Source organism: Labeo rohita, chromosome 21 (genome assembly GCF_022985175.1).
Source record: "Labeo rohita strain BAU-BD-2019 chromosome 21, IGBB_LRoh.1.0, whole genome shotgun sequence".
Taxonomy (NCBI): Eukaryota; Metazoa; Chordata; class Actinopteri; order Cypriniformes; family Cyprinidae; genus Labeo; species Labeo rohita.
The window spans coordinates 18716374-18743079 of record NC_066889.1 but is presented as its reverse complement, the minus strand read 5'-3'; the positions used below and the strand labels follow the sequence as shown (position 1 = coordinate 18743079).

The 26706-nt window shown below is 35.4% G+C and overlaps 2 protein-coding genes across 2 annotated transcripts in view; both read left to right on the top strand.

Annotated features, from left to right (window-relative positions):
* The first annotated feature begins 5809 nt into the window (after window positions 1-5809).
* On the top strand, window positions 5810-11466 carry LOC127152263 (granzyme K-like). Its single transcript, XM_051092836.1, has 5 exons — window positions 5810-5932; window positions 6018-6162; window positions 10519-10666; window positions 10758-11012; window positions 11112-11466. Exons 1-5 carry the CDS (start codon window positions 5869-5871, stop codon window positions 11283-11285), a joined length of 786 nt encoding a protein of 261 aa, XP_050948793.1. The 5' UTR covers window positions 5810-5868; the 3' UTR covers window positions 11286-11466.
* A 6939-nt stretch (window positions 11467-18405) lies between these two features.
* rai14 (retinoic acid induced 14) overlaps window positions 18406-26706 on the top strand; it is a 51128-nt gene continuing 42827 nt past the window's right edge. Inside the window, exons 1-2 of the mRNA XM_051092817.1 lie at window positions 18406-18635; window positions 19277-19348. Coding sequence (XP_050948774.1) covers window positions 19313-19348 — 36 coding nt within the window. The 5' untranslated portion in view covers window positions 18406-18635; window positions 19277-19312. The remainder of the gene's footprint in view (window positions 18636-19276; window positions 19349-26706) is intronic.

Sequence of the window (26706 nt, the reverse complement as noted above, 5' to 3'; positions counted from 1 at the left end):
TTGCTTTTATTCTTTCTCCATGTTCTGTTATTAAATCTGTACAAGAACATTTCACTACAAAATGTTCTAGATGGGTTTGGATGCATTAATCATAAATAGAAATATCAGAATATTCATTCCTTAATGAAAATATCTCGTCTTCTTGTCCAGATATTTAAAATCCAAAACAACATTGGCCACCTTTCTTTGTAAGGACAAAGACGGACAAAACATTCATTAAAATACGTTTTTTGCATTCAACAGAAAGAGGAAAGTCAAAGAGGTTTGGAACAACATAAGGGTGAGTAAATGATGACAAAAATTTCATATTTGGATGGACTACAAGTTTCCTCAGCCATGAAATGAAAACATTTTGTCCTCAGAGAAGATCCATGAGCTGAATCACTGTCTCTACAGGCCATTTTCACAAGCGTCCTTTTGACAAATCACTTTAGGTTCAGCAAATAAATATACAAACATATAAATACCCCAGTGATTTTTGGGAGATCTCGGGGAATAGCCTCTTAAGTAATGGCTGTCATGCCAAAGGCATGAATTAGATAAAGCCTCTTGGATTTCCACGTCCATGAATAAATACTCTGTAGGTGCTTGAGCTCTGTAATTACGCCTTCAAGCACAAGAATTCCTTGATGAAAAAGACACCACACGGTTTGCATCAAGGGCATTTATTTGAAGCTGCCTGATTATTCTGACTTTCTCTGCCAAGGCATGAGCACAGCCAATTTAATCAGCTGAAAAGCACAAACCATAGTTGTATAGATGAGTTGTAGTGTGCTAAATGTGTTTCCATTCATGCAGATCTGAACAAGGAACATGCTAAAAAGATCTCCTATACTCTCTTCTCTTTTAATGACTTTAAAAGAAAGTCATTGAGAGTTTATGAATGGGGAACTCACAGACATTCACTGAACTAATAGTGCCTACTGGCTGTAGTTTTGAACGGAGACCTTCTAACGTTTTAATTAAAGTGTACTGAACCGTTCTTTGTTATCCTTTTAAACGAAATGGTGCCGATTCTCGTGCCGGTGTGTCGCTGAAATCTGAGCTGGCGATGAGATGTTGTTCGGCGCGGGAACTGCGAATTTCAAACCGCCGCATCACGTTTGAAAGATGCCGTGACTGACGAATGACCTTCCCATAAACGAACGGTACAGAGTTTTGAGAACATATTTTAACAGCAGAGTTAATTTGAATCAGTATTATAACGAATAAATCAGTTTATGTTATGCAAGGCAAGGCGTTTCCCTCAATGCAAAACGACCGTTGCTGACGCATTTAGCTGACTGACATCTCGTCACTGTATGATGCGTTGCGTAAAACAAAATCATTTACAACACAGTTAAGACTTTATAGACTTAAATAAAACATATACAAACCTTAATTTCACTGAAGAAGTCCACCAAATCGGCGGCGCTGAGGAGGATTCTTCCTGAAGAGAATTTAAAGGAGAAGTCCACTTCCAGAACAACAATTTACAGATAATGTACTTACCCCCTTGTCATCCAAGATGTTCATGTCTTTCTTTCTTCAGTTGTAAAGAAATTATGTTTTTTGAGGAAAACATTTTAGGATTTTTCTTCATATAATGGACTGATATGGAGCCCCGAGTTTGAACTTTCAAAATGCAGTTTTCAAACAATCCCAAATGCGATTGTAAACGATCCCAGCCAAGGAAGAAGGGTCTTATCTAGCGAAACGATTGGTAATTTTTATTTAAAAAATATACTTTATATACTTTTTAATGTCAAATGTCTTACTCTTCCTGAACTCTATGTATTCCAGCTCAAGACAGTTAGGGTATGTCGAAAAAACATATTTTTTCTCCCTCAACTTCAAAAATCCTTTCAAAAATCATCCAACATCGCTGCAGAAGTTCCGACCGAGTCAAAGTGAACATGCAAAGAAGATCAAACACCCTTAAAAAAAAAAAGGTAAAACAACGATATAGGGTGATTTAGAAGTTGAGGGAGAAAATATGGTCTGAGTTTTTCGACCCTAACTGTTTCGAGCTAGAATACATAGAGTTCAGGAAGAGTAAGACAAGACGAGCATTTGACATTAAAAAGTATATAAAGTGTATTATTTTTATGAAAATTACCAATTGTTTCGCTAGATAAGACCCTTCTTCCTCGGCTGGGATAGTTTACAACTGCATTTGGGATCGTATGAAGCCGCATTTAACCTGCATTTTGGAATTTCAAACTTGGGGCACCATACCATTCTATTATATTTAAGAAAAATCCTGAAATGTTTTCCACAAAAAACATAATTTCTTTACGACTGAAGAAAGAAAGACATGAACATCTTGGACGACAAGGGGGTGAGTACATTTTCTGTAAATTGTTGTTCTGGAAGTGGAGTTCTCCTTTAAGTAAACCCAGCCACTATAACAGAACAGCTGGGTAACACTAAAACTACCCAACGCTGGAAAAAATAAGACAACAAAATGACCCAACAGGCTGGGTTGAAAAAATAACCCAGAGTGTAGCTTATAATTTTAAAACATTTAGAGTAATAGACTGCCAAAAGTCATAACAAATCAAGAAGAAGTGTGCAAAAAAACAGTTTTGAGGAACAAAAGGCATGAGTGGTTGGCCAAACTGAACAAAGTATTTCCAGAATCTTGACAACAGTTGTGTTCTTATAATTTCTGGTCAGGTAGGTGAAATATTGGAATAATATTTTAATTAATACTGCTCATACATATCTTTACCACCTATTAACTTTAGTTTGTCAAAATATTGCACCCTTTCTTGCTTATTAAGTCCTTTTCTATATGATTTAACAACTTCTACACATTTTTTCAGTGGTTTAGACAGAATACATTAGCAGAACAACATATTCGTTAATACCCTGACCGTGCAATTTATGCTGTTGTTTACATCCGAGTATCTCCAGTATGGCTGCACATCTGAATAACTGCCCAAACCATGATGTATGTGCAAACCCTCTATCATGTTTGGCCTAAAGACTGCCACAGAAAGTAGTTCATGGGAAATTGAAGTATAAAATGTATTCATTTGTGAATCCCTCATCTTAACGAAAGCATCTGTGCAACACGCTTTAGAAAGGCGCTCATTGATTGTTAGATCTTTCAACAACACAAAACCACATCGGAATTCCAAGAACATCAAGGTTAAGAAAAACACTTCACAGTCAAAGATCTTTAAAGGGATGTCTGTGTGGTACTGAATCGTGTGGCGTGTGCTAATTACGATCAATTCAATTTACTTAAGATTAGAGTCCCATTACTTGGCTCTAATAACCTCTCATCGCTGATGAAACTTTTAGCCGCTTTTGAAATCCATCCAATCCGATGATGCCTTTGTAATGGAGGCAATAACTGTTGCCAGCGGTTACGTTATGACAGATGTGTAATGTGGCCTGAATAATGCTGACAGCCCCTGAGGATCTCCTGTCAGTTTTGGGGTTTTAATCCCACATCCAGTATTGTGTTGGTGTGCTGACAGAGGAGCTGTGTGCTTCTTGAGTCTATATTGGATTAAGATTAGAAAGGTTCTTCTCTGATCTGGGGAAATCAATTAGTGAGAGCAATTCAACAGGATGCCAATGCGTGTTGTATAAGTAAACCCAAAAAATGAAAATTCTGTCATTAATTACTCACCCTCATGTCGTTCCAAACCCATAAGACCTTTGTTCGTCTTTGAAAAACAAATTAGCTTTCTGACCCTGCATAGACAGCAAGGCAACTAACACGTTCACGTTGTTATGAAGATACAAGAATACTTTTTGTCATGGTAATATTTTGATGCGCATTAGCTCTGTGTGGTGATCATCAGCAGATGTTCAAAAGGTGTTCTCAAATCTGATTGCACATCTGGCCAGCATCATCTGGAAGAATGTGTCAGGGTCTGTTTGTTCCCAAGAACACCACATTTTAAACATATGGAAATATGTACTTCGTTTTCTATGCTGAATGAACGGTTCGATTTCCCAAAGTCATTTGATTTGAACAGAATTAACACCAGTGTTGGGGAAAGTTGCTATTAAAAGTAATACATTACAATATTTTGTTACTCCCTAAAAAAGTAACTAATTAAGTTACTTAATTACTTTTTATAGAAAGTAAATGTTACGTTAATTTTGCGTTACTTTTTAAATCGGGACAGGGCTTGCTTGTTTGTTTTTAATATAAAAACTTCTGTTTTTGTCAAACGTAAAAGTAATTTACAACAAAAGCCTAAGGCTGAAGGAAAGTAAATTCACGTCGATACAGTAGAACGCAGAAGAAGAAAGTTCAACACTTTTCAGCAATACAAAATAAAAACAAATGTTAGTTTATCTTGAGAATTTTTTTGCTTATTAGTATGGTTGAATTCGATCATCGAAGGTCAGCAGCAAAGACACTGGTTAATAAAATGGGAGTAAATACAAAAAAGGATATTTGTATTATTTAACATTTAATTATTGCTGGTTTGCGTCATATTCTGTGTTACATTTTACTGTTTTTATTCATTCTGAAGAAAACTGAATATGTTTTCTGTAAGATTAATTAATGATTGTTCACATTTCACTTCTTACTCCTGATTTCTCTCAACATGGGGACAGGAGCACTTTCAATGAATAAATTGGAAAAAAATAACTGGCATTACTTATTTGAAAAAGTAACTTAGATATTTTCTTGTAAATTAAAAAGTAATGTGTTACTTTACTAGTTACTTAAAAAGTAATCTGATTACGTAACTCACATTACTTGTAATGTGTTACCCCCTGTTTATCACCTCCTATACCTCAGGAGTTACCGTTTTTATCATATTATTATATGATAAATATAAATGTGAACATCAATAATATAATTTCCAGTCACCCTGAAATTCTTTACAGCATAATTTTTCTAAAAGCTCTATATTTGTAAATGTCAAAGAAAGTAAAATGTTCTCATTTGCAAGTATGGTAATTCGCTTTTATAAAAGCGGTTTCATTTTTCACTCTATAGATCTATTATTTCTTCTGTCTTGACATGAAAACCTCTGAGTCTTCTTCATTTGGATCTCCAGCTGTGATTCACACATTTGTAAGGTGGGCGCAGCAGGAGACTGCACCCGTGCGTTCTGCTTTGAAGCTTCTGCTTTACTTCTGAAGGTGTGAAAAACTGTTAGTCACTTTAGCTTCACATCAATCTTTCGGTGAGGGCTACATGTCCCCCGATGAGACTTTTCTTTTCAAGACACATGTCTGAACTCATGTCACAAAGATCCCCTCTTAGACTCATTTTAATAGGGGAGACTTTGGAAAGAATCTAATAATGCTGCAGTGTTTTCTGTTTACTCTAAGGTGGACTCTCACATTCGATCTACAACATCGATATTGTTGATTACTGCAGAAAATAACAGCTTGTCCCAGTAGTTTGTAAAATACAATCTGCTAGTAAGGATGTCTTTAGGGACAACAGTTGCTGTTCTATAAAAGTGGCTTTCTGTCAATGTAAATTGAGATATAGGTCAAAATTATTTTCATTTTTAATCAACAATGCCACAGAGTCAGCAGAGATTTTACCACTCACCCACAGCTTTAAAGCACTTTTATTTTTAAAGTTATGCTCTCATATGAACACCATTTACAGAAAGATCATAAGGTAATTATTGCAATATAATTGCATTTCTCGTTTGGTTTTGTATTCTTTAAACAGATAAATGAAAGTAAATGTGAACCTGTTAAAATATGCAAAAACAGACGCATCACATTGCAAGCAAGCACTCCCACACGCACACACCCTTTGATGTTGCTCTGACCACAAAGTAACCAAAATGTGCATTGAAAACCAGTTATTTCCTCAGTACTCTTACATTTGACATTGTTGGATGTCTGAGACAACACATTGACTTTTGGCTGAGAACAGGCAGCAAGATGGATTTTTGCCAATATTTGATTGTGTATTACTTCCTGGCGTTCACCTTTTTCAAAGTGGCAGGTAATTGTTATTTACTTGTCACAGAGTTTGATTAAAAAGTTCACGCTACATATTCATCAGTTTGTTTTTGTTGAATCTGTTCCAGTATGCTCTGAGGTGTCCATTATTGGAGGCAAAGATGTAAAAAAACCTCTACCCTGGATGGTGTCCATTCAGAAGGATGAAGCCCATGTGTGTGGAGGAATCCTGATTCACAACCAGTGGGTTTTAACTGCAGCATTTTGTAAAATGTAAGGCAACCACTTTCAAATCTTTCTGAAGTATAATATAATCTTTCAAAAAAAGAAATGTAAATCTACAAATATCACAATTATCAAATTAAAGATACAATTATTATTTGATTCATTTTTATTTATATTAAGTTTGTAATTAATATTTATTTATTTACTTGTACAATCTATGTGAAGCATAATATAATTTTCAGGGGAGAATATAAATATATAAATAAGCACTACTGAAACTGCAATTTGACAGTTCTGCAAAAGTCCACTATATGGAAAAAAAATCCCTAAAAAAGTCCCTAAAATGCTTGAAATGTGTGAATTTTACTTTTTGAAATTTAAAGCCTGGAAAACCCTTGAAAATAGCAACATTCCTGAAGAGTTGCTAGAAAAGTGCTTGAGTTACTGAAAGACAACATATCTATGAAATAAGTAATTAGTTATAGTTACTAGTTACTTCTCACAAATAGTATAGTACAAATAGTAGAGTTAGTAACTAGTTACATAATTATCATTATAAAACGAACTAACTATCAGGGAAAGTACTTGTTGTGTTAAAAAAAAAAAAAAAACTCAAATATGTCTAATAATAACTTGGATGTCCCCAATAATAAATATGTCAAATTAATGAAATGGACACTAAATAAAATAAATTATTAAAATTATTAAAACATTGTACACTAATCTACTATAATTTATTTTAATGTTGCTGTGGACAGTGAATAACCATATGTGAATGCATATTTGTCATGTTGACTGAACTTAGGACTGGTGGTGGTGCTTAAAATATTGTTTATCATTTAGTGTTTCTATAAAAAAGGAGGAAAAAAAAAAAATACTGATAAGATAACAAAACTACAATGAATTCTACTACTAATAACAATATAAAATGCACTAAGGATTAATGAGCTGCTGGGTTCATGAATATTAATCACGTTGTCTGTGTTCGCTCGAAGTGATTTGCTGAAATCAAAACAGGGACGATAATAGGTGAGTGCCAGCCATTAGTTCCGCCTACTCCCGGAGAAACCGGCAGCTGTTAAAAGCTGAAGAATTCCGAAGGAACACCGTTATTTTGACACTCACGCTGTATCTTTCTTTGCATGTGTGTGAGACAAAGCGACGGCTAGTCATGTGCCTTTACACTAGAGTTTACGGTTCATCAAATACAGGTATGATGCACATCCATTCAGATGAACTGAAAGATAAATAATAATCTGTAATAAATTATAGTAACGCTGCATTTCATTGTCAGTAACGGTAAAGGCGTTATAACTGGAGAAACAGTAATTTGATTACTCGTTACTGAAAAAAAATGCCGTTAGTAACGCCGTTTATTTATAACGCCATTATTCCTATCACTGATAAGCACACATCTTTTCACGCAAAATTCAACAATTCAAAACACATATCTTTTTACTTTTTTCAGTTAATGTCATAAAACTAACGAGCTAAGTAGCAATACTAACAATGGGCCTCATTCAGTAAATACATGAGTAAATTCTCAGTAATTTGTGCGTAATACAGACCTTCCCAAAAACTTTCCTCCGGATTCACAAATGCTTCATAAACATCCAATTTGATTATTAAACCTGTGCATGTTAATGAATTCCAATCATTAGTAAAAAGGGTGCTAGTGCACGCTCATTCACAATTAGCATAATCCCCGCCTATGAATTACAAATACACAAATTGCATGTCCAGGAACGCAGTGGAATATTCTGGTCTACTTTCTCAGGTTTGGCTCCAGTATATTGCATAAATTAAAAAAAAAAACTAACAGGCCATATGCCTAACAATAAATAAATAACGTGTGTCAACCAAAGAGTTTTTAGCCAACGACACTGTAAAAAACAATTTGTTGAGTCAACTTAAAATAATTTGTAACCTGGCTGCCTTAAAATCTTAAGTTCAGTCATCTCAAAAAAAGTTTATTCAACTTGAAATGTTAAATTATACTAAGTGACAACTTAGATATTTGAGTTGAATCAACTTCAAATTTTGTTACTTAGTACAACTTAACATTTCAAGTTGAATAAACTTATTTTAGTTGACTGAACTTTAAATTTTAAGGCAGCAGGTTAACAAATTATTTTAAGCTGACTCAACAAATTGTGTTTTTTATTTTTTACAGTGTAGTTTAGTAGCTTTATACTGCAAGTATACTCGTAAGTGTGCTTCAAGTGAAATTTACATCATACTTTAAGTATACTACTATGTCCCTATCTAGATATTAATTTGTATATATTTTTGTTAAATTAATATCTGGAGATAAAAAACATCAATAGAAAGAACAGGATATCTGCTTGTAAACAAAAACATTTTATTCTAGCGTCATGCATTCTTTTTTTTAAACACTTAAATGTGGGTGAGTTTTATAAAAAATAAAGAAATAAACAACATTTTGAGCAAAAACCTGAAAAAAAGAGGTCGACATTTTATTCCACAATGTTACACGGTTTTGATGCTGTTTTATGTCTGATGATCCTGTTAGATTACATGTGGAAGCATTTGTTGTTTTAGTTTCTTTTTCACTTGGGTTTTTTTTTTTTTTTTGGAAATTCTGTACAGAAGATGTGTACTAGTGCCCCCTACCGCATAACAGTGAAAACACAGGTTCTAGGAGCATAAATATAGCTCAAGTATATTTAGACTTTTTCTCAGTATACTAAGTCAAGTATACTTAAATGTCATTTTAAGTATATTTCTGAGAAGTACATAAAGTCAATTTTTGAGAGATACATAACGTAGAACGTTAAACGTAGACTAAAAGTACACTTTCCTATTTTTAGTTTAAAAGAAGTATACTAATAGCACACTTGAATAAACGTCTTTTTCTTAAGGGGTCGCATAAACATGGTTGAAGATGGGAACAGAGGAACAGATAAACCGAATCAATTGAGTCATTTATGGTGGAACCGCTCCAATTGATTCAAACTTGTGACTTCGATCATTTATTTAATGCGATTCACTAGCAAAAATAATAATGATTAATTATTAATGATTTTAAAAAGTACGCAGTGATGGGTGAAATTGAGCTTTTTGAACTTCTGAATCAGTTAAACCATTGTGTCCCAAAATGATTCACTGTTTTGAAGCATTCCAATCGGATCGTGTATGATTTGCGCTTTTTGTTTCCTGATATAAAATAATGTTCTTTGCAGTAATACTTTGCATGTGCTTCACTTTTATTTTAGCCTATAGTGTATTTTTATTTACCAATTTGTCTTTTTTTAGAATTCAAAAAGAAGACATTGTTTGACAAGTGAGATTTCTGATTAAAGTCCTTAAAAAACAAAAAAGTAGTGCTTGAAAGGTCCTTGAAAGCCCTGGAATTTCATTTTACAGTATTTGTATGAACCCTGTAGAATGTTTTCCTCAAAAAACTTTATTTGCAACTGAAAAAAGAAACACATTAACATCTTTGATGACCTGGGGATGAGTAAATTAGCAGTAAATTCTCATTTTGGAAGTGAACTTCTCGTTTAAAGGGGTCATCAGATGCCCATTTTCCACAAGTTGATATGATTCTTTAGGGTCTTAATGAAAAGTCTATAATATACTTTGGTTAAAAATTCTCAATGGTTGTGTAAAACAACACCCTTTTTACCTTACCAAAATCAGCTCTGCAAAAATCCGTTCTGGCTGCTTTAAATGCAAATGAGCTCTGCTCGCCCCGTCCCTCTCTTCTCTGTGTGGAGTGACGAGCATGTTTACTATAGCCACATTTAGCCGTGTTTAGCCGCTACATGCGTACATACTTGCTAACTAGTACATTATTAGGAAAGGCGATCGCAAAGATTCTTAAAAAAACACTTATACTCACTTCTGCTGTAAGTGAAGCTGGATCACAAATGATTTGCGCGAACATAGACGGATATATGTAGATCGGGAGGCGCATTCCCTTCACAAACAAACGTAATCCACTGCATCTTTAGCGGCTCAGATGTCGGGAGTAAATGACGACCACTATGTTCATTATTACATCAAGCAATCAGAGATATTCTTGTCTAACTTATATTTCTGCTCCGGCATCAAAACATGGAGGTTGGACTGTTACAGCTGATCTGAGGTAAGAAGCTCATGTCAATCAACTATCGTGGGAGCGGCCTCTGTAGGTGTGACACCACAACGACAGGCATCTGAGAATGACTCGATTTGAAAAAGGGGATATTATTTTTACAGATTAATTAAAAACCACTGCATGGATTTTTATCATTATACGGTAGATTTGTACATACATTGCCAACACACATTAATGTTCAAACAACATGGAAAAGTGAACTTAGCATCCGATGACCCCTTTAAGGTATTCACAATAAAGTATCCGCACCTAAACACACTAAATTTAGTTTTCTATTTCAGAACACCCACTTCATCTGTGACAGTTCTCATAGGATCTCTGTCTCTGAGTAAAGTGAGTAAAGGCGCTCAGCGTGTTGGCATCCACAGTTATAAGTACCCTAAAACATTCAATGCGGAGACTAAACAAGATGACATCATGCTCATTAAGGTAATGAACTGAATGTGGTTATTTTGTAGACATGGTGAACGTATGATTTTTCTTCACAGTTTGCTTTTGTGCGTTGCCTTTTGTTCTGCAGCTAAACAAAAAAGTGAAAGGAAAACCCCAAAAAATCCCTAAAAAGGAAAAAGATGTTCCACTTGGAACAAATTGTGTTGTGACAGGTTGGGGAACTACTAATGTGAAAGACTCAAAACCTTCTGATAAACTGCAAATGTTAGAGGTGATGGTGATGCTCCGGAAGCGGTGCAACCTCTACTACAATGGACATCCTGTGATCACCGAAGACATGCTGTGTGCAGGAGGCAAGCAAGAAAAGACAGGCACCTGTTGGGTATGTCATATTGTGGTCTTTGATTTATGGCTGGTTGCAGACTCTTTGAAATCATCCATTTACCTGTCTAAAGGAAGAAGGTCTTGTGTTTTTTTTTAGGGGGATTCCGGTGGACCTCTGGAATGTAAGAAAAACGTAGTTGGAGTAGTATCAGGGACAAAAGAATGTGGTAATCCCAAAAAACCAACTGTGTTCACTTTTCTCTCCCAAAAACACATCAACTGGATCAATACCATACTAAAAAAAAAGCAATTCAACGGCACAACCTTTTAAGAAGCTAAACATTTCAAGCATGCATACTGTTAGTTTAGATTGCTGTAACAAAAAAATATATATATGTTTTTGGAATTAACATTAAATATATATTCACAAAGCAATACTGGATTATTTTTCAAACATTTTTTAACAAGTAAAATTGTGTAAATGTATCTGATATTGCATTCATACAAATTCAATAAAGTACACATTTCCACTGTGCTTTATTATGGACACACTCTTGTTATGGTTAAACAAAGTTCGGAAGTTGACCTACACTGGCTGTTGAAACTTATGAAATGAAATCAAATTCCTTTTTATGGTTTGTTTGCCAACCGAAACAAAGTTTCATCCCCAATTTGATAGATGAAATTTTCAAAACGTCACTAGCTAATGACTGAGTTGCTTAATTAGTCATGTTTTCCATTACGTTGAACACATTTTACATTATCACCAAAGCACGTCAACTAAACCCCCACTGGCTTTTATAATATTCTTTGTATGCAAACACAATCAGACACTTCCTCAAAATAATTCAAAGTGTCAAAAACAAGCAGAGACCTCCTGGTGAGGACATTAAACAAACCCTGCACAAAGTCGAGGACAGAATAGCCCACTTGAAAGCGCATCCGAAAATGTGTACAACAAAGATGAAAGATTTTTCTTACTTCTAAAAATGAAATTGACATCTAAAGTCAAGCTTCAGAGAGTAGTTGACAAAGAACAAACAGTGATTTTGGTGGAAAACATGATGAAAATGGGATTCAGTGAATACTATATAGCTAATTCTTGCACTATTAAAAACTGTAATAAATCAAATGAGACATTTCATTTGAAATATACTGTTAGATGTACAGTTTTTGAAGTGAAAAATCATCTTGAAATGAAAGTGAAAAACCATAAATTGACATTACCAGACCTGATAGCACATGTACATCTCTGAGACGTCTATTTGATGTCTGCATTTACATCCCTGGTGAAAAAAACAGCATATGTTGGTAGGTATGTTTTGATGCTGGTTTAAGCTAGTCCTTTGCTGGTTTATGCTGGTCCTTAGCTGGTTTAAGCTGGTCCTTTGCTGGTTTTTGCTGGTCATGTTGCTGGTCAAGGACCAACATGAACCAGCAAAGGACCAGCATAAACCAGCCAAGAACCAGCTTAAACCAGCATCAAAACATACCTACCAGCATATGCTGTTTTTTTCACCAGGGATCTGCAAGACATAGTTTGCTCATCTGCAATACGTCTATTGGACGTTTCCTATGAGATGTCAAATAGACGTCTATTAGATGTCTTTAAGATGTTTATGATTTAGAATGTATGTAAAACTGACATCTTACAGACGTACGTGTGCTATCTGGGCACCATTACGTGCGACGGCGTACATTTGACGGTTTTATATTTAAATAATTGGGGTTCTTTTCCATTATGTACACTCGGGTTTTATATGTTAAATTAACGTTTATTGCCTTATTTTAGCAGTATTTGGTGTGTTACCATGATGTTTTTTTTGTATTTGTGTACATGACTGTGTATTCTTTTTATCCACCTTCTTCAGCATGGAAGACTTCCGGTTTATTAGCCGCTATAGGGAAGTAACGTGAAGAAAACAACATTGTAATTGTACATAAATGGTAAAACTGTTTGCGCTACAAACCAGTGTGTTCATAATTAAGATAATACATTAAAATAGCATGGTAAGAAACGCCAATATGCAATATCAAGCAGCAAACACTGGTGAAAAAACCAGCATATGCTGGTAGGTATGTTTTAATGCTGGAATGCTGGTTAGGTAGGTTTTGATGCTGGTTTAAGCTGGCCCTTTGCTGGTTTATGCTGGTCCTTAGCTGGTTTAAGGTGGCCCTTTGCTGGTCTATGCTGGTCCTTAGCTGGTTTAAGCTGGTCCTTTGCTGGTTTTTGCTGGTCATGTTACTGGTCAACGACCAGCATGAACCAGCAAAGGACCAGCATCAAACACATACCTACCAGCATATGCTGGTTTTTTCACCAGGGAAACCAGATGTTTTGCAGCTAAAAACAGCTGAGACCAGAAGCCATAAAATTTACGAATGTCCGTGCCCACTCTTTCGACAAAAATAAGGTAGGTATTAGTATTTACTTAATCTTGTGGAAGTTTAATTCATCACGGCCGCTTTCACGGTGGTTTTAAAAACGTACACAACGGATGTTGGTATATAAAATTAACGGATGAAATAGCTGACGTATTTTATGAATCCGTAAAATCTTAAAACGTAGCCTGCTATATTTAAGTACATTTTGGTAACCACAGCTGCCGTCTTTTAAACAGTGTCATACCATTAAAGACAATGTAAAAGGACAGCGCTTCTATTTATGCAGCAAACTCCTTGAGTCATGGGAATCGCTAAAATCTTTTTGCTGTGGATGCTTACTTTAATCAGAGTAAGTGGACACACAAGTTACCGGTCAATATAATCAGAATATTTTGTGCACTTATGCTGAATACGCTCTTTGCCAGGCGCTCAAAGTGGATAACATTCAAAGGTCTTCCGTCGAAAGCACATGATGCAACACCCTCTCCAAATCTGCTCGTCGCAGGAGGACGAGAGGAGAGAGAGGATGCCAAAAGACTTGGGTGAAATTGCGTGGTAGTTATAACAGAACAGTACTACCCCCTCCTGGACAGAAAACTTCAATTATCAAGCATGCACTTGAAATCATTTAAAAAAAAGATTCCTTTGAGAGATTAGGTGTTTGTTTATATGAGGTGATCCGTGCCTGACACCTTCTATTTCTTTACATTTTTAATTTTGTGTAAGGCCCTTTAGGAACAACCCTCCAAACATAACCCAAGCAGAGTGCGTCTAAAGTAATTACTGATGTTCTCATTTGGCTTTCAGTGTTGTTTTGAAATCTTTTGAGTGTTTTTTAGTTTTAAACTGTTCAGTGTAGGAGTGGTGTATGCGTGCTTGCATATTTTGACATGCTTATTAAAATCCTGGTTTGCATGTATTTCTGCGATATATTATTCATAATGGATGAAAAGCTGTTTTCCAATGTTGAATATTCATTGTTACTGAAATATTTACTACCACCAACTGCGTGACCAGTAGATGCATTGTCTACACCGATGGAAAACAAAAGCCCACTGAATCCCTGTTGGGACCTTTCATATTTCAAGCCTGGGAAATTTTATGATGAAAAGGTGAGCTTCATTGTACTTGGTTTGTGAAATATAGCTGTTCCGGTATGTTGGCAGCTCAGTGGAATCTTCCTGCAGCTTCAGTTATTGAAGTGAGGTGAAGGGCCGTGTCAGCTCTAAGCCTTCCTTCAATCCAAACCTTTATTTAGCCACTGTATGAGGGGATAAACCAGTTTATTGGCCATGAGGATGAGAGTGGGGGAAGCAGAATAAACAGTCCTCTGCATATTCTTGTTTCAATGAATATGCAGAAACACATGGCTTTGGTAAAGGCTCTAATTATTTTGTACTGTGTAAGCCATTTGGTATCATTCTGGGCGAGACTGTAGAAATGTTGTCATCTTTGGCTGTAGTTTACAGTGGAACAAAATAAGCAGGAAATGCTGCACCCTATGATTGTTTTGAATAAGTATGTACTTATAATTTGTGGGTTGAGTTGTCACGTTTTCAATGTTATAAAATTATAAAATGTATTAATTATATTGTTTCTTTTCCCAGAACAATGGTTTGACCTTTTTTATGTAATAGCTTCTATTTTTCTACTTTTCATCAGCTTTTGTGTTTCAGTGTGTTTTCTATATGTTCGAAGGTTTGGGATTGGTAAGAATTTTTTTGATTGCCAAGGCTGCATTTATTTGATCAAAAACAGTAAAAAGAGCAATATTGTGAAATCTTTCCAAAAAAAAGCATCCATTACGATGGACATCACATGTCAGGTCATGTTTTTTTTTTTTTTTTTTTTTTTTTTTTTTTTTTGGCTTCCGGATCATTTCACCTAATTTAAAGCCTGCTGTCTATGAATTTGCTTGTTTTTAATTTAAAAAAAAAAAAAATCCACTACACTGAAGAGAAGCATGGCACCACTTCCAAACACAGAAGTAAGCTACATTTTCAGTGGTTTTATTCACATTTATTGATATGTTTGCCAATATTTCATAAATTGTATATAAAAAAGAAGGATTTTATTTACTAATTTAAGTTAAAAATAGACTGTAGAATTCTATTTTGAAATGTAATTTATTTAGCTGATGGCAAAACTGAATTTTCAGCATCCACTACTCCAGTCTTTAGTGTCACATGATCCTTTAAGAAATCATTCTAATATAATGATTTTCTTAAGAAACATTTCTTATTATTATCAATGTTGAACAGCGGTGCTGTGTAATATTTTTGTAGAAATCGTGACACTGCCAGTCAAAAGTTTTTGAACAGTAAGATTTTTAACGCTTTTTAAAGAACTCTCTTCTGCTCACCAAGCCTGCATTTATTTGATACAAAGTACAGCAAAAACAGTAAAATTTCGAAATATTTTTGCTATTTATCTGGTTTCTATTTGAGTATATTTTAAAATTTAATGTATTCCTGTGATTTCAAAGCTGAATTTTTAGCATCATTACATTACTTTTAGCATAGTCACGTGATCCTTCAGAAATCATCGTAATATTCTGATTTGCTTCTCAAAAATATTTATTATTATTATCATTATTATTATTTTGGAAACAGCTGAGTATAATTTTTTCAGGTTTCTTTGATAAATAGAAAGTTGAGAAGAACAGCATTTATCTGAAAGATAAATCACTTTTGATCAATTTAAAGTATCCTAAATAAAAGAAATGCCCCCCAGCTTTTGAATGGTATATGTATAATGAAGCTTTTTTACCTCGGATAAATGCTGATCTTTGGATCTTTTTATTCATCAAAGAATCCTTGAAAAATGTACTCAACTGTTTTAAATATTGATAATAATAATAATAAATGTTTCTTGAACAGCAAATCAGTATTAGAATGATTTCTGAAGAATCATGTGACGGACTGAAGTAATGATGCTGAAAATGTAGCTTTTTTGTAAATTTATCACAGGAATAAACTACATTTTAAAATATATTCAAATAGAAAGCAGTTATTTCAAACAGTAAAAATATTTCACAATATTACTGATTTTGCTGTATTTTGGATCAAATAAATGCAGGCTTGGTAAGCAGAAGAGACTTCTTTAAAAACATGAAAATCTGTGTTTTTTTTTTTCTTTTTTTGATGAATTTACAACAATTATTTAAAACTGTTATATTTTGTAAGATTATGTTTCTATTTAATGCATCCTTGCTGAAGTATTTAATTGCTTTAAAAGTCTTACTGACCTTGCTGTAAATATTTTCATGTATTTTTCCAAAAAGAAAAACAATCTGAACTTGTGTTGCAACTTTTTCTATGTAGCCTTGGGCTGTTTTGCGCTTTGCAAGCTCCTTTCATATTCTTCCTAAGACCGTGTATTTGCTAAGTAACCTAAATAACCTGTGGTTTGAACTTATTGTTGTGTTGATTACTGTGTTGCTTGTGGCAATGGACCACCAACGCACAGACCCACCACACTAAGAGACAAGCGTGGTATTGCTGGTGTTATTCTTTGTTCTGGTGCGGCATGACCACAGATGTGTTGCAGCTCTGAGAAAATTACAAGGGGTGGGCTGCTTGTCAGTCTATTAGTCCTACTGCCAGCACATTTTATTGTACACTGAAAGCCAAAATTACATAATGAAGCATGGATGTGCTTGAGCAGTGATTCTAATACATGCCTTTATTTGTCCCTAGTGGTTTAGTGTTTAGAAAGAAACTGTCAGCTCAGCAGCTATTTTTCTTCCTCGGTTCTATGTGATGCCATATGTGTTGTACTGTACGTTTGTATGAACGTGTTCTGACGAAGTCCATTGGTAGCCACTACGTGTTTATAATCGTTGGACGTGTCCACCTCGCGGCGCCCTTCCCCAGCACTGCCGCACCGGATAGTAGGTCAATTATATCAAATCCGCACGTTTGGCTTCAGACCCCGAGGACACCCTTGTGGTCCCAGTGGAAAGTAGGCTACTGCAACGCTCACAACTTCTATTTATTGCCTGTATGCATTAGATATCTGCTCTCAAACGATTACTGACGTCAGTAAGTGCTTCCCCTGCTTTCCTCAGACACACTGCCGTCTTCAACCTCAAGTAATAATTTCTTACAGCGATAAAACGGTGACGTTAGCTTAATAAAAAAAGATGGGTTCGTCTTTTAAGGAGTAGCACCAGAATTAATATATGAATGCCTCATTAGATTTTAATTCACTGATGTGCGATAGTAGTGACGTGTGATATGACGTTTTGCAGTATTTCAGTGAAGCTACAAATTAGTTGATAGTAAATTTTTCATACAAAAAAAAAATGAATTAAAATTCTCAAATATGCAAGCGTTTACAAATTACACACCTAAATAAAAAAAAAGTTTTCACTTATTTTTTGGGGATATTAGGAAAAAATGTTGTGTATAATTGACACTAATAACATTTTTATATTTATTATATACATAAAGTTCAACAAGTCTGGTCGAGAAATGTTTTTCATACAAATCAAAGTCGGTTATGAATTAAAAATCTCAACTATGCAAGCGTTTACAAATTGCACACCTAAATAAAAAACGATTTCACTGATTTTTGGGATATTAGGAAAAAATGTTGTGTATAATTAACCGTGAAGTTAACATTTTTATATTTATTATATACATAAAGTTCAACAAGTCTGGTCGAGAAATGTTTTTCATACAAATCAAAGTCGGTTATGAATTAAAAATCTCAACTATGCAAGCATTTACAAATTGCACACCTAAATAAAAAACGATTTCACTGATTTTTGGGATATTAGGAAAAAATGTTGTGTATAATTAACCGTGAAGTTAACATTTTTATATTTATTATATACATAAAGTTCAACAAGTCTGGTCGAGAAATGTTTTTAAACTCATTATACAGGGATTGACTTTAGTTACTCTAATTAAAGTCACGCAGATGTTTAGTGAACACTATTGCTTACAGCAGTAAAATTTAGTAGAGGGAGAGTAAAATGTGTCTCGTGTACTGTAAGTGTGTACAGTCGTGCTTGGTCACGAGGACACATGAATGGTGACGTCAGTCTATCTGCCCGGGGAACAATCAGAGGCAGCGCGAGCACCACTTGAATGGATTGTTGTCGGTGAATAACTTTGCTCCTGGTTTCTCCCCCTGTTGCCCACCGCCGCTGTTTTCTGCCGTTTTTCTTCTAATATCTGCGAGTCCAAATAGCACTACATGGTTTATGAAGCACTTAACACCACTCGGAAAAGTGTGTTAGCAACAAACCCCTGAGGTCTGTGTGTCCGGCTTAACTTTTGCAAAGTGGGTAAGTGGAGAAATCTAAACACTCTTTTCCCGTACATTTTTTTTCCGTCAAATTTCAGGCTGTTTCTAGTAGAACTTCAGAAGCGAGCGTTTGAGACTTTACGCTACCGAATAATAAAATAGCTGTAATTTCGCTTCAGTGTTAGATGTACATGCCAATGTTGTTTACAGTCATCATTCCTGTCAGCTATAGTTGGACACAATGTTGCCATTGTTCCTCATTGAAGCGCGGTCAGTCCTGTTTGCTTTTCTTATCTTGTTGGAGTCTTTCTGAACACCCCATCCAAACTTTTCACTTTCCCGTGGAGACTCCTAAGGAAGATCCAAGAATATCATTGACCCCGGTTTATGTGTATTTATGGAGCTCACGGAGTGTCAGGACTCTTGAGACACTCCAAGATTTTATACGAACACAAAATGCTCTGACACTGTAAACTTTGTACAGTGACCACACATTAGATTTAGTACTCCTGCCACTGGGGCCACTGTAACTTGATCCACCTCTGTGTTTTGCCTCCAAGAGCTTGGTCTGAGTTTTGCCATTAATAACAGTGCTGACCTGATCCTTGGTTTCCGCTGTATTAATCGACAGTTTGTTTTGGAGTATGTGTGTATGACTAACTAAAGTTTGATTTTATTCAGGTGTCCTGGGATCTGTTGGAATCTGAATGGACTAATATGAAGAGCCTGAAGGCAAAGTTTAGGAAAAGTGATGTAAGTATGACCTAGTGTGCTTTTAGCTTGTTTGATACTTGAGAATCTTATAAACAATGCCTCAATGCAATAACAACTGGTGTTTACTCATATATGTTCATTCATTTGGAATCTGATGTGTTGTTATAGTCATAGTCAACTTGTGTGAATGTTCTAGACTGGGGTGAATGACTCAGAATCAGACATGTCTGTAGCTTTATTATGATGACTGAGTCATAACCGGGAGTATAATTTTAAGGCTGAGAATTTCTGCACTCTCCCTAAAAAAGCATGAAAAAAAAAAAACAAGCTTCAGAGGAGCTTCCTGCCACCAGATGTGATTCAGCAATCATTTCTAAGCCTGTAATAGAACTTCATCAGTCTTAGGCTGAACTATTGGAATGTGCTCGAATGAAACGTTATTGCTTATAATTGCATGTTTTGGCTTGCCAAATCATTGCCACTTGGGCTGAGTCAGCGAGAGGAGATTACTGTGAAATTCTATGTGATCATCAAACCACAGAACTAAGCTGAGTTTTAATATACCTTCTGCCAGCACATGGTCACAGTGGCATTTTCAACATTGCACGGAATGTTGTTAAGAGCAAGCCTGCCATATTCACATTCACAGCTCATAATATTGATTTTCTCCTTGTATGGTGGCTAAGACATGCTTCACTTTTTTATCTGTACTAAATGGTGGGTGTTTGCTTGCACAACAATGTGGTTGCCTAGGAACAAAACGTTGACATTTTTTATTAAGAAATACACTCACTCAGTTCATAGGTAATGCTATATATATATGAACATATATAATTTACGTATATATGGGCCATTCTACAGAATTGGTTTAAAGTCAGAGTAGGAAAGTGTGTCTTTTCCCACAAATATTGTGTTTATGCAAATTGTATAATATCCAAGGTACACATTTCTAGTAATTGTGCAGTTAATTCTCATATTGTATATTCAGAAAGTTTTGGAATATTTGTCCTCTCCCCAAATTTGTCACTACTGGAACACAGTAATATGTAATTTAATTAGATGTGTAACATTGACCTCTTAAGATTTTTCTTACTTGTAAATATATATTTTTCTATTTTATTAAAAGTTTTTAGAGATAAGTTGATAACACTTACAATTTTAACAATATTTCAAGTGTGATTTATGAGATTTGATGTACTTTGAATCCAATTTTTCTTTGTAAAAGCAGGGTCCGTACAAGGTGCTTAAAGTGCTTGAAGTACTTGAATTTAACTTTTTGAAATTTAAGGCCTGAAAAACCCTTGAAAAATAGCAATATTTCTGAAAAAGTACTTGAAAAGTGCCTGAATTACTGTAGGACAATATATCTGTGAAATGTTTCATTTTGTCAATTTTAAGCACATATCTTTTCATGCAAAATTCACGCACTTCAAAAAACATTTTCACTTATTTCAGTTAATGTCAGAAAACAATTGAGCTAAGCCAGTTGTAGTACTGACTGTGTCATGTAACCATGGCTGAAGATGCAAAAAGAGGAACAGATGAACCAAATCAATTGAGTCATGTACTCTGGAACCGCTCCGATCGATTCAAACTTGTGACTTTGCTCATTCATTTCAAATGGTTCACTAGCAAAAACCAGATCAAATTAAAAGAGCCAGTCATTTTCCAATTTTGACATTGCTTGTAATGATTTTAAAAAGAAGATGAATCGGAGCTTTTAGAAACTATGAATCAGTTAAACTATTGTGTCACAAAATTCTTCACTATTTTGAAGTGCTCCAACCGGATCGTGTATCGCAATCATTTGTTTCAGATTGGAATTCAAAACACGTGTTGCGACTCATTTGATTGTTCAAATGACTCATTTGGAACTTCGGCGCATGGACTGTGAATCATTTGATTCAGATTTGGACTTCAGTGTGGGTTCGCAAATCATTTGTTTCAGATCAGGATTTCAGAGCGATTTCACAATGGTTGTACGATGGGGTTTGGGTTTTTTTATTAGTATATTTTAATTTATCTGTTTCTCTTTTTTTAGAATTTGAAATGGAAGACACTGTTCAACAAGTGAGATCTCTGATTGAAGCCTTTGAAAATCAAAAAAGCAGTGCTGAAAGTCCTTTAAATTCCTGGAATTTAATTTTACAGTATCTGTACGAACCCTGTGAAAGGCAAAAAGTCTATCATGCTGATTTCAAACTTAAGGATTTATTAGTTTAAATGTACATTGAACCAAAAACTATCATAGCGTCTTAGTTGATGATTCATTACTTTATTTTTTACAGAACATCCCATGTTTCGGTAGTGACAGTAATGTTTTGGTAGTGACCACATCACATTACAGAATTTTAACCCACATACTAAAACACTACTAAAACATACTAAAATACAAAAAAATTGCTTACCTGTACTAAAATGTAGTTTATTTCTCCCCCAAAAAGGTTTATGCATTCCCTTTTGTCGCTACCGAAACAATGATGACGTTTCGGTGGTGACAATTTTATGGGATAACGCCCCCCCAAAAAAAAAAAACCAGTCACTACCGAAACGTCACCAGATGTTTTGGTAGTGATAATTTTAGACATTTTTTAACCTAGCTTAAAATCTAACCAGCACATGGTTAGTTAGCACAGTTCTGAACAGTTGTACACATATAAACACTTAATTTTATCAAATAACTTTTTTTTTAAATAAAAAAAAAGTGTTTAATTACAGAAAATGCTTTTTAAATGTGTTTTTGGTTGTGGAACAGCAGTTTGCTGTAGGTGTGTGTGTGTGTATAAATATGTGCATGTGTATATATATAAATATATTTGGTTTATTAATGAAAAGTAAAGAAAAAATGGCACTACCTCTAAGTTGTTGCTCTTGATTTTACTTGCAGGTCTGTTAGTATTTTAGTATCAGTTGTAACTTTTACACTCACCAATCAAAAGTCGTGTTTCAGTTCTTTGCCATACAGGGTGTTTTCTAGAAAAAGAAGTAAATCAAGAACAAGAGAAACTAAATATTCTCCTGGTTCTATTTTGGGTTTTGTGTGTCAGTCCAGAACCGTACAGGAATTTTTGTGTAAGGCCAGGCTTTCATTCTTGAGCAAAACAGGAGATTAGAACTGCCAGGATAAATACTTTTATAATAGCAGCTGATTGCCAAGTTCTTGTAATATATGTGATGTTACTCGACCAGCACTTCATGTGTTTGTACTCTAATTTGAACATCCCTGGTTTACCCGTAACATATTGCATAACAAAGACTGAGAGATAGGGCTATTATTACATTTGTTGGTATTTGTGGCATGTTTGAGAGAATCATAAAAGGCTTTTTCTAGCCCCTTGCTTGAGGTGGCATGAAATTCCAGACCTTATGTGTAAGTTACAAGACATTAAAAGCAGCTTGGTGTAGACCAGGTTTATTGCATCTCAGTAGGATAGCGGCTCTATTTGACTTCTGTCATTCACTTGAAAGAATAGACCTTTTGTGTGCACAAATCAATTGCAGACACATATCTAATTTTGCTATGTTGACATGATGAGAGCTGTCTTTTATCTGCTCATGGACTCACACAGGGTCTGCTTAAGTCATTCAGGAAACATTTGGAAAACCTCCACTCCTGCTTGGGATTCTTTTCCCATGTAAGAGACTAGATGTTAGCTGATGTTTTGCAGACTGCTTATGTTATAGTCTAATCTCTTAATTTACTAGCTTGTCTCTAACAACTTTTTAATAAATTAACAATGTTGTGTAATGTAATTAATGGGGTCACAGATTTTCTGTTTAATCTCATGTAGTTGTTACCTTAATTTAGATGATGCAATGGAAATATTGTATCATGAATGGTTGGATAACATTTAATTGCACATTGTGGCCTGAATGCACAGTTTATTGCTTAAAGTTTTGCAGATTGCAAGAAAACTTTGGTACATGTTTTGAACATTTCACTTGTAATTTGCTATCCACTGTTATATGGGCTTTTATCTGTTTACTAGAACAGTGATGCTTCTAGTTGTCCTGATTTGCACTTCTTGTTTTTCAGAGGAAGCTGGTGAAATGAATAAAAGGGAAATGGCCTAGATGATCCTTATTTAGCAGATCTGTGTCATTTACGCTTGAAATCAGATGAACTTTGAAGCATGATTTTCCAACCCAGTCTCATGAGAAGTCATAATCATTTCTATGAGATTGAGAAAGCATAAGAAATTAGGTTGTACAAAAATGAACAGCGCTGAACCTAAACCGAACCATGAAATCTTAAAGGATTAGTTCACTTATAGAATAAAAACTTCCTGATAATTTAATCACCCCAATGTCATCCAAGATGTTCATGTCTTTCTTTCTTCAGTCAAAAAGAAATTAAGCTTTTTGAAAAAAAACATTCCAGAATTTTTCACCATGTAGTGGACTTAAATGGGAGCCAATGGGTTGAAGGTCCAAACTGCAGTTTCAATGCAGCTTCAAATGGTTCTACACCAGTGTTTCCCAACCACTATGCCATGGAAAATTATCAAAAATCTCTATTATATTTCATTTTTATTATTTTACATTAGTGCTATTGGTCATCATTATGTCTGTTTATCGGTTTTCACAAATATTTAACCAATGAAAAGCATTCAAAAGAGTTTGTGGCTAGATCTCGTAATGCCATTGGATCTTCAAATTGTCAGTCAAACCTCATAACTACACCTCGCCTCCATTCAGAATGAAGTGCCGTGACACGCAGTTTGAAGACACGTTTGACGTCAGTTTTTTAAATAAAGAACTGAGTTATGAATAAGTACAGTGTTTGCTTTACTCAAGAAACACTGTCTATAAAGGCTAATGTTTTATGTGTTTAAAGAGCGGAGAAGAGTCTTAGAAATTTGCCATCTAGTTGTAGCCAGTGTACTTTTGTAGCCTACGTTTTATAAATATCCTGTGCATAGCGGTTCATCTTTTATATCATGGGATTTTGGCCAAATGTGTTAAACAACAAGAAAAACTGAGCGCCATATAACTACAATAACTTAATAATAATAATAATTGTTTAATTTGATTAAAACATAATGTGATTAATTTACTGCCACAGATGCGAAAAAAACTGTAATTTCTATACTTTTTAACCACAAAAGCTCATTTGCACAAGCTCTACCTCACGCATTAAGTAGTTACACGTGACGTAGGTGAAAGTACAGACCCAGTGTTTACAAAAGGAACATGCAAAGAAAGTCAAATGTCCTTTACAAAAAAAGGTAAAACAACAATGTCAGATGATTTTGAAGTTGGAGGAAAAAATGAGATTGAGTTTTTCACCCTAACCTACCTTTTTGAACCGGGGTACACAGACGAAGGACTAACGAAAATTAGGAACTAAAGCGTGAAGCTGCAGACGCTGTCATGGAGCTAGTCTAAGATGAGAATTTGTGGTGAAAAAGTGCATACATTTTTATTGTTTTTAGAAAATAGCCAATCGTTTTGCTAGATAAGACCCTTACTCTTCAGCTGGGATCGTGTAGAGCCCTTTGAAGCTGCACTAAAACTGCAGTTTGGACCTGTTGATCCCCATGGAAGTCCACTTTATGGAGAAAAATCCTGGAATGTTTTTCTCAAAAAACCTAATTTCTTTTTTGACTGAAGAATAAAATACATGAACATCTTGGATGACATAGGGTGAGTAAATTATCAGGAATTTATTAATTCTAAAAGTGAACTAATTTTATTTTTGGATAAACTATGAACCTTTAAAAGTTGTATCTTTTCATGCAAGCCATAACCTACATTCTTGTAGATATTATTTAAAGTTTTCACAAGACTGTACTAGGTTTTATTCTCTAGTGTTGACGTGACATTTAGCCTGCTTCTTGTGCGGTCTTGCATCTAACAATCAGGTCAAGATGTTAATGCAAAACTAAACGTGTCATGAAACCAAATAGCTGCTAATTTCTTTTTTTCTTCCAAGCATTTTCCTGTAAGAAAGTCATGACAAGACTCCCAGCAGACTGGATTTATCTCATCTGGAATGCAGTCATGTCCACAGCGCTTAATTGGTGTCCTTACCCCAGCCCTTTTCCACATTAACTACAACCTTCAACGTGATGAACCCTCACTGAATCTATCCCGAGTTGTCAGAGGAGATAAGAACTCATTTTACTCTTCCTTTAAAACGTTAGTCAACAAAAAACATGGATAAATGGCATCATAATGTTGTTAATGGAATTTTGGTTTCACCTTAAGGTCAGCGTGTCCATTATGGGAACAATCAAATGAGCCCAGTGTTGAGGTTAAACTGGTTGAGGACGGAGGCAGGGTTGTCTGGCTAGTGATAAGGCTTGCTTTGCTTTGTGGAATTACCTCATCAGTTAGATATGGCTGCCAGGGGATTTAGAAACGGGGTCTCTGCCATGTGAGGGTAAAACACACAACCCTTGCATTGTATAACCTCAAATGGCAGAGACGAATGTCTTCTGTGCAATATTTATTCTGTGGGTTGAATCTGAGTCTATGCTATTTCACAGGGCCTGTTAAAGTATTCGTAGTGAACACACATGTAGCATCCCTCCCCCCATCAGTCTTTAACTGTATTTGCTCGGCCGTAGCAGACTGTCCAGACGCTAATTCCTTTCTATCCTCTGTCGTACACTGACACCTTTCATATGCACAGTCGGTCGCTGCTTAATTCAAACCTTAAAGGGAATGGATCACAGTCTAGGCTGCCCGTGTAACAGTCCCATAGCCTTTCCAAAAGTAGGTTGCCTTATAAATAGCACCTTCTATTGACAGTGCCAGGTGTGTATTAATTTCATATCTTTGGTCGTGCCAGCCCAACATTGAAATGTTTACTAAAAATAACTTAACAGTAAAAGAGAGCTTTATTTTGACATGTCTGGTCATTGTCTACTCAAAACAACTGACCCCCATACATTTTCTCTTCTTTAAGTCCAGATTTCAATTGACCAATCAAATGTTCACTGCTCTCGGGACCAATCAGATAAATCTGCAAACGACCAATCAGAGTGAATCTGGCAGTAAAGCGGATGAGAATGGGCACAGCAGGTATCCGCACTAAGAAGATGGTTTCTGTATTAGCCCAGACCCAGCTGCCCGGCTTTTAGAGATTAGCAAATCTAGCCCCAAAAACACCCCCCTCTCTTTAACCTCAGGCCTTTCCGTTCACATCCCTTCTGGTCCACATATTACGCCCTCTGGCCTAGCTGTCCCAGACTGCAGTTTTAATTGCTTTGTTTTCCCTCCATGTAATTGTGGTTTGATAAAGTGCGGTCTTGATATTATAAGATGGCCCATCTGTATCTCCTCAGTGACTCCTCAAGACATTCTGTGAGCTTTCAGATTGGTTTAGTCATGACTCATCTCAGTAACAGTTGTCTGTGATGAAGTAATGACAGGCTTTCCAGGTTGAGAAA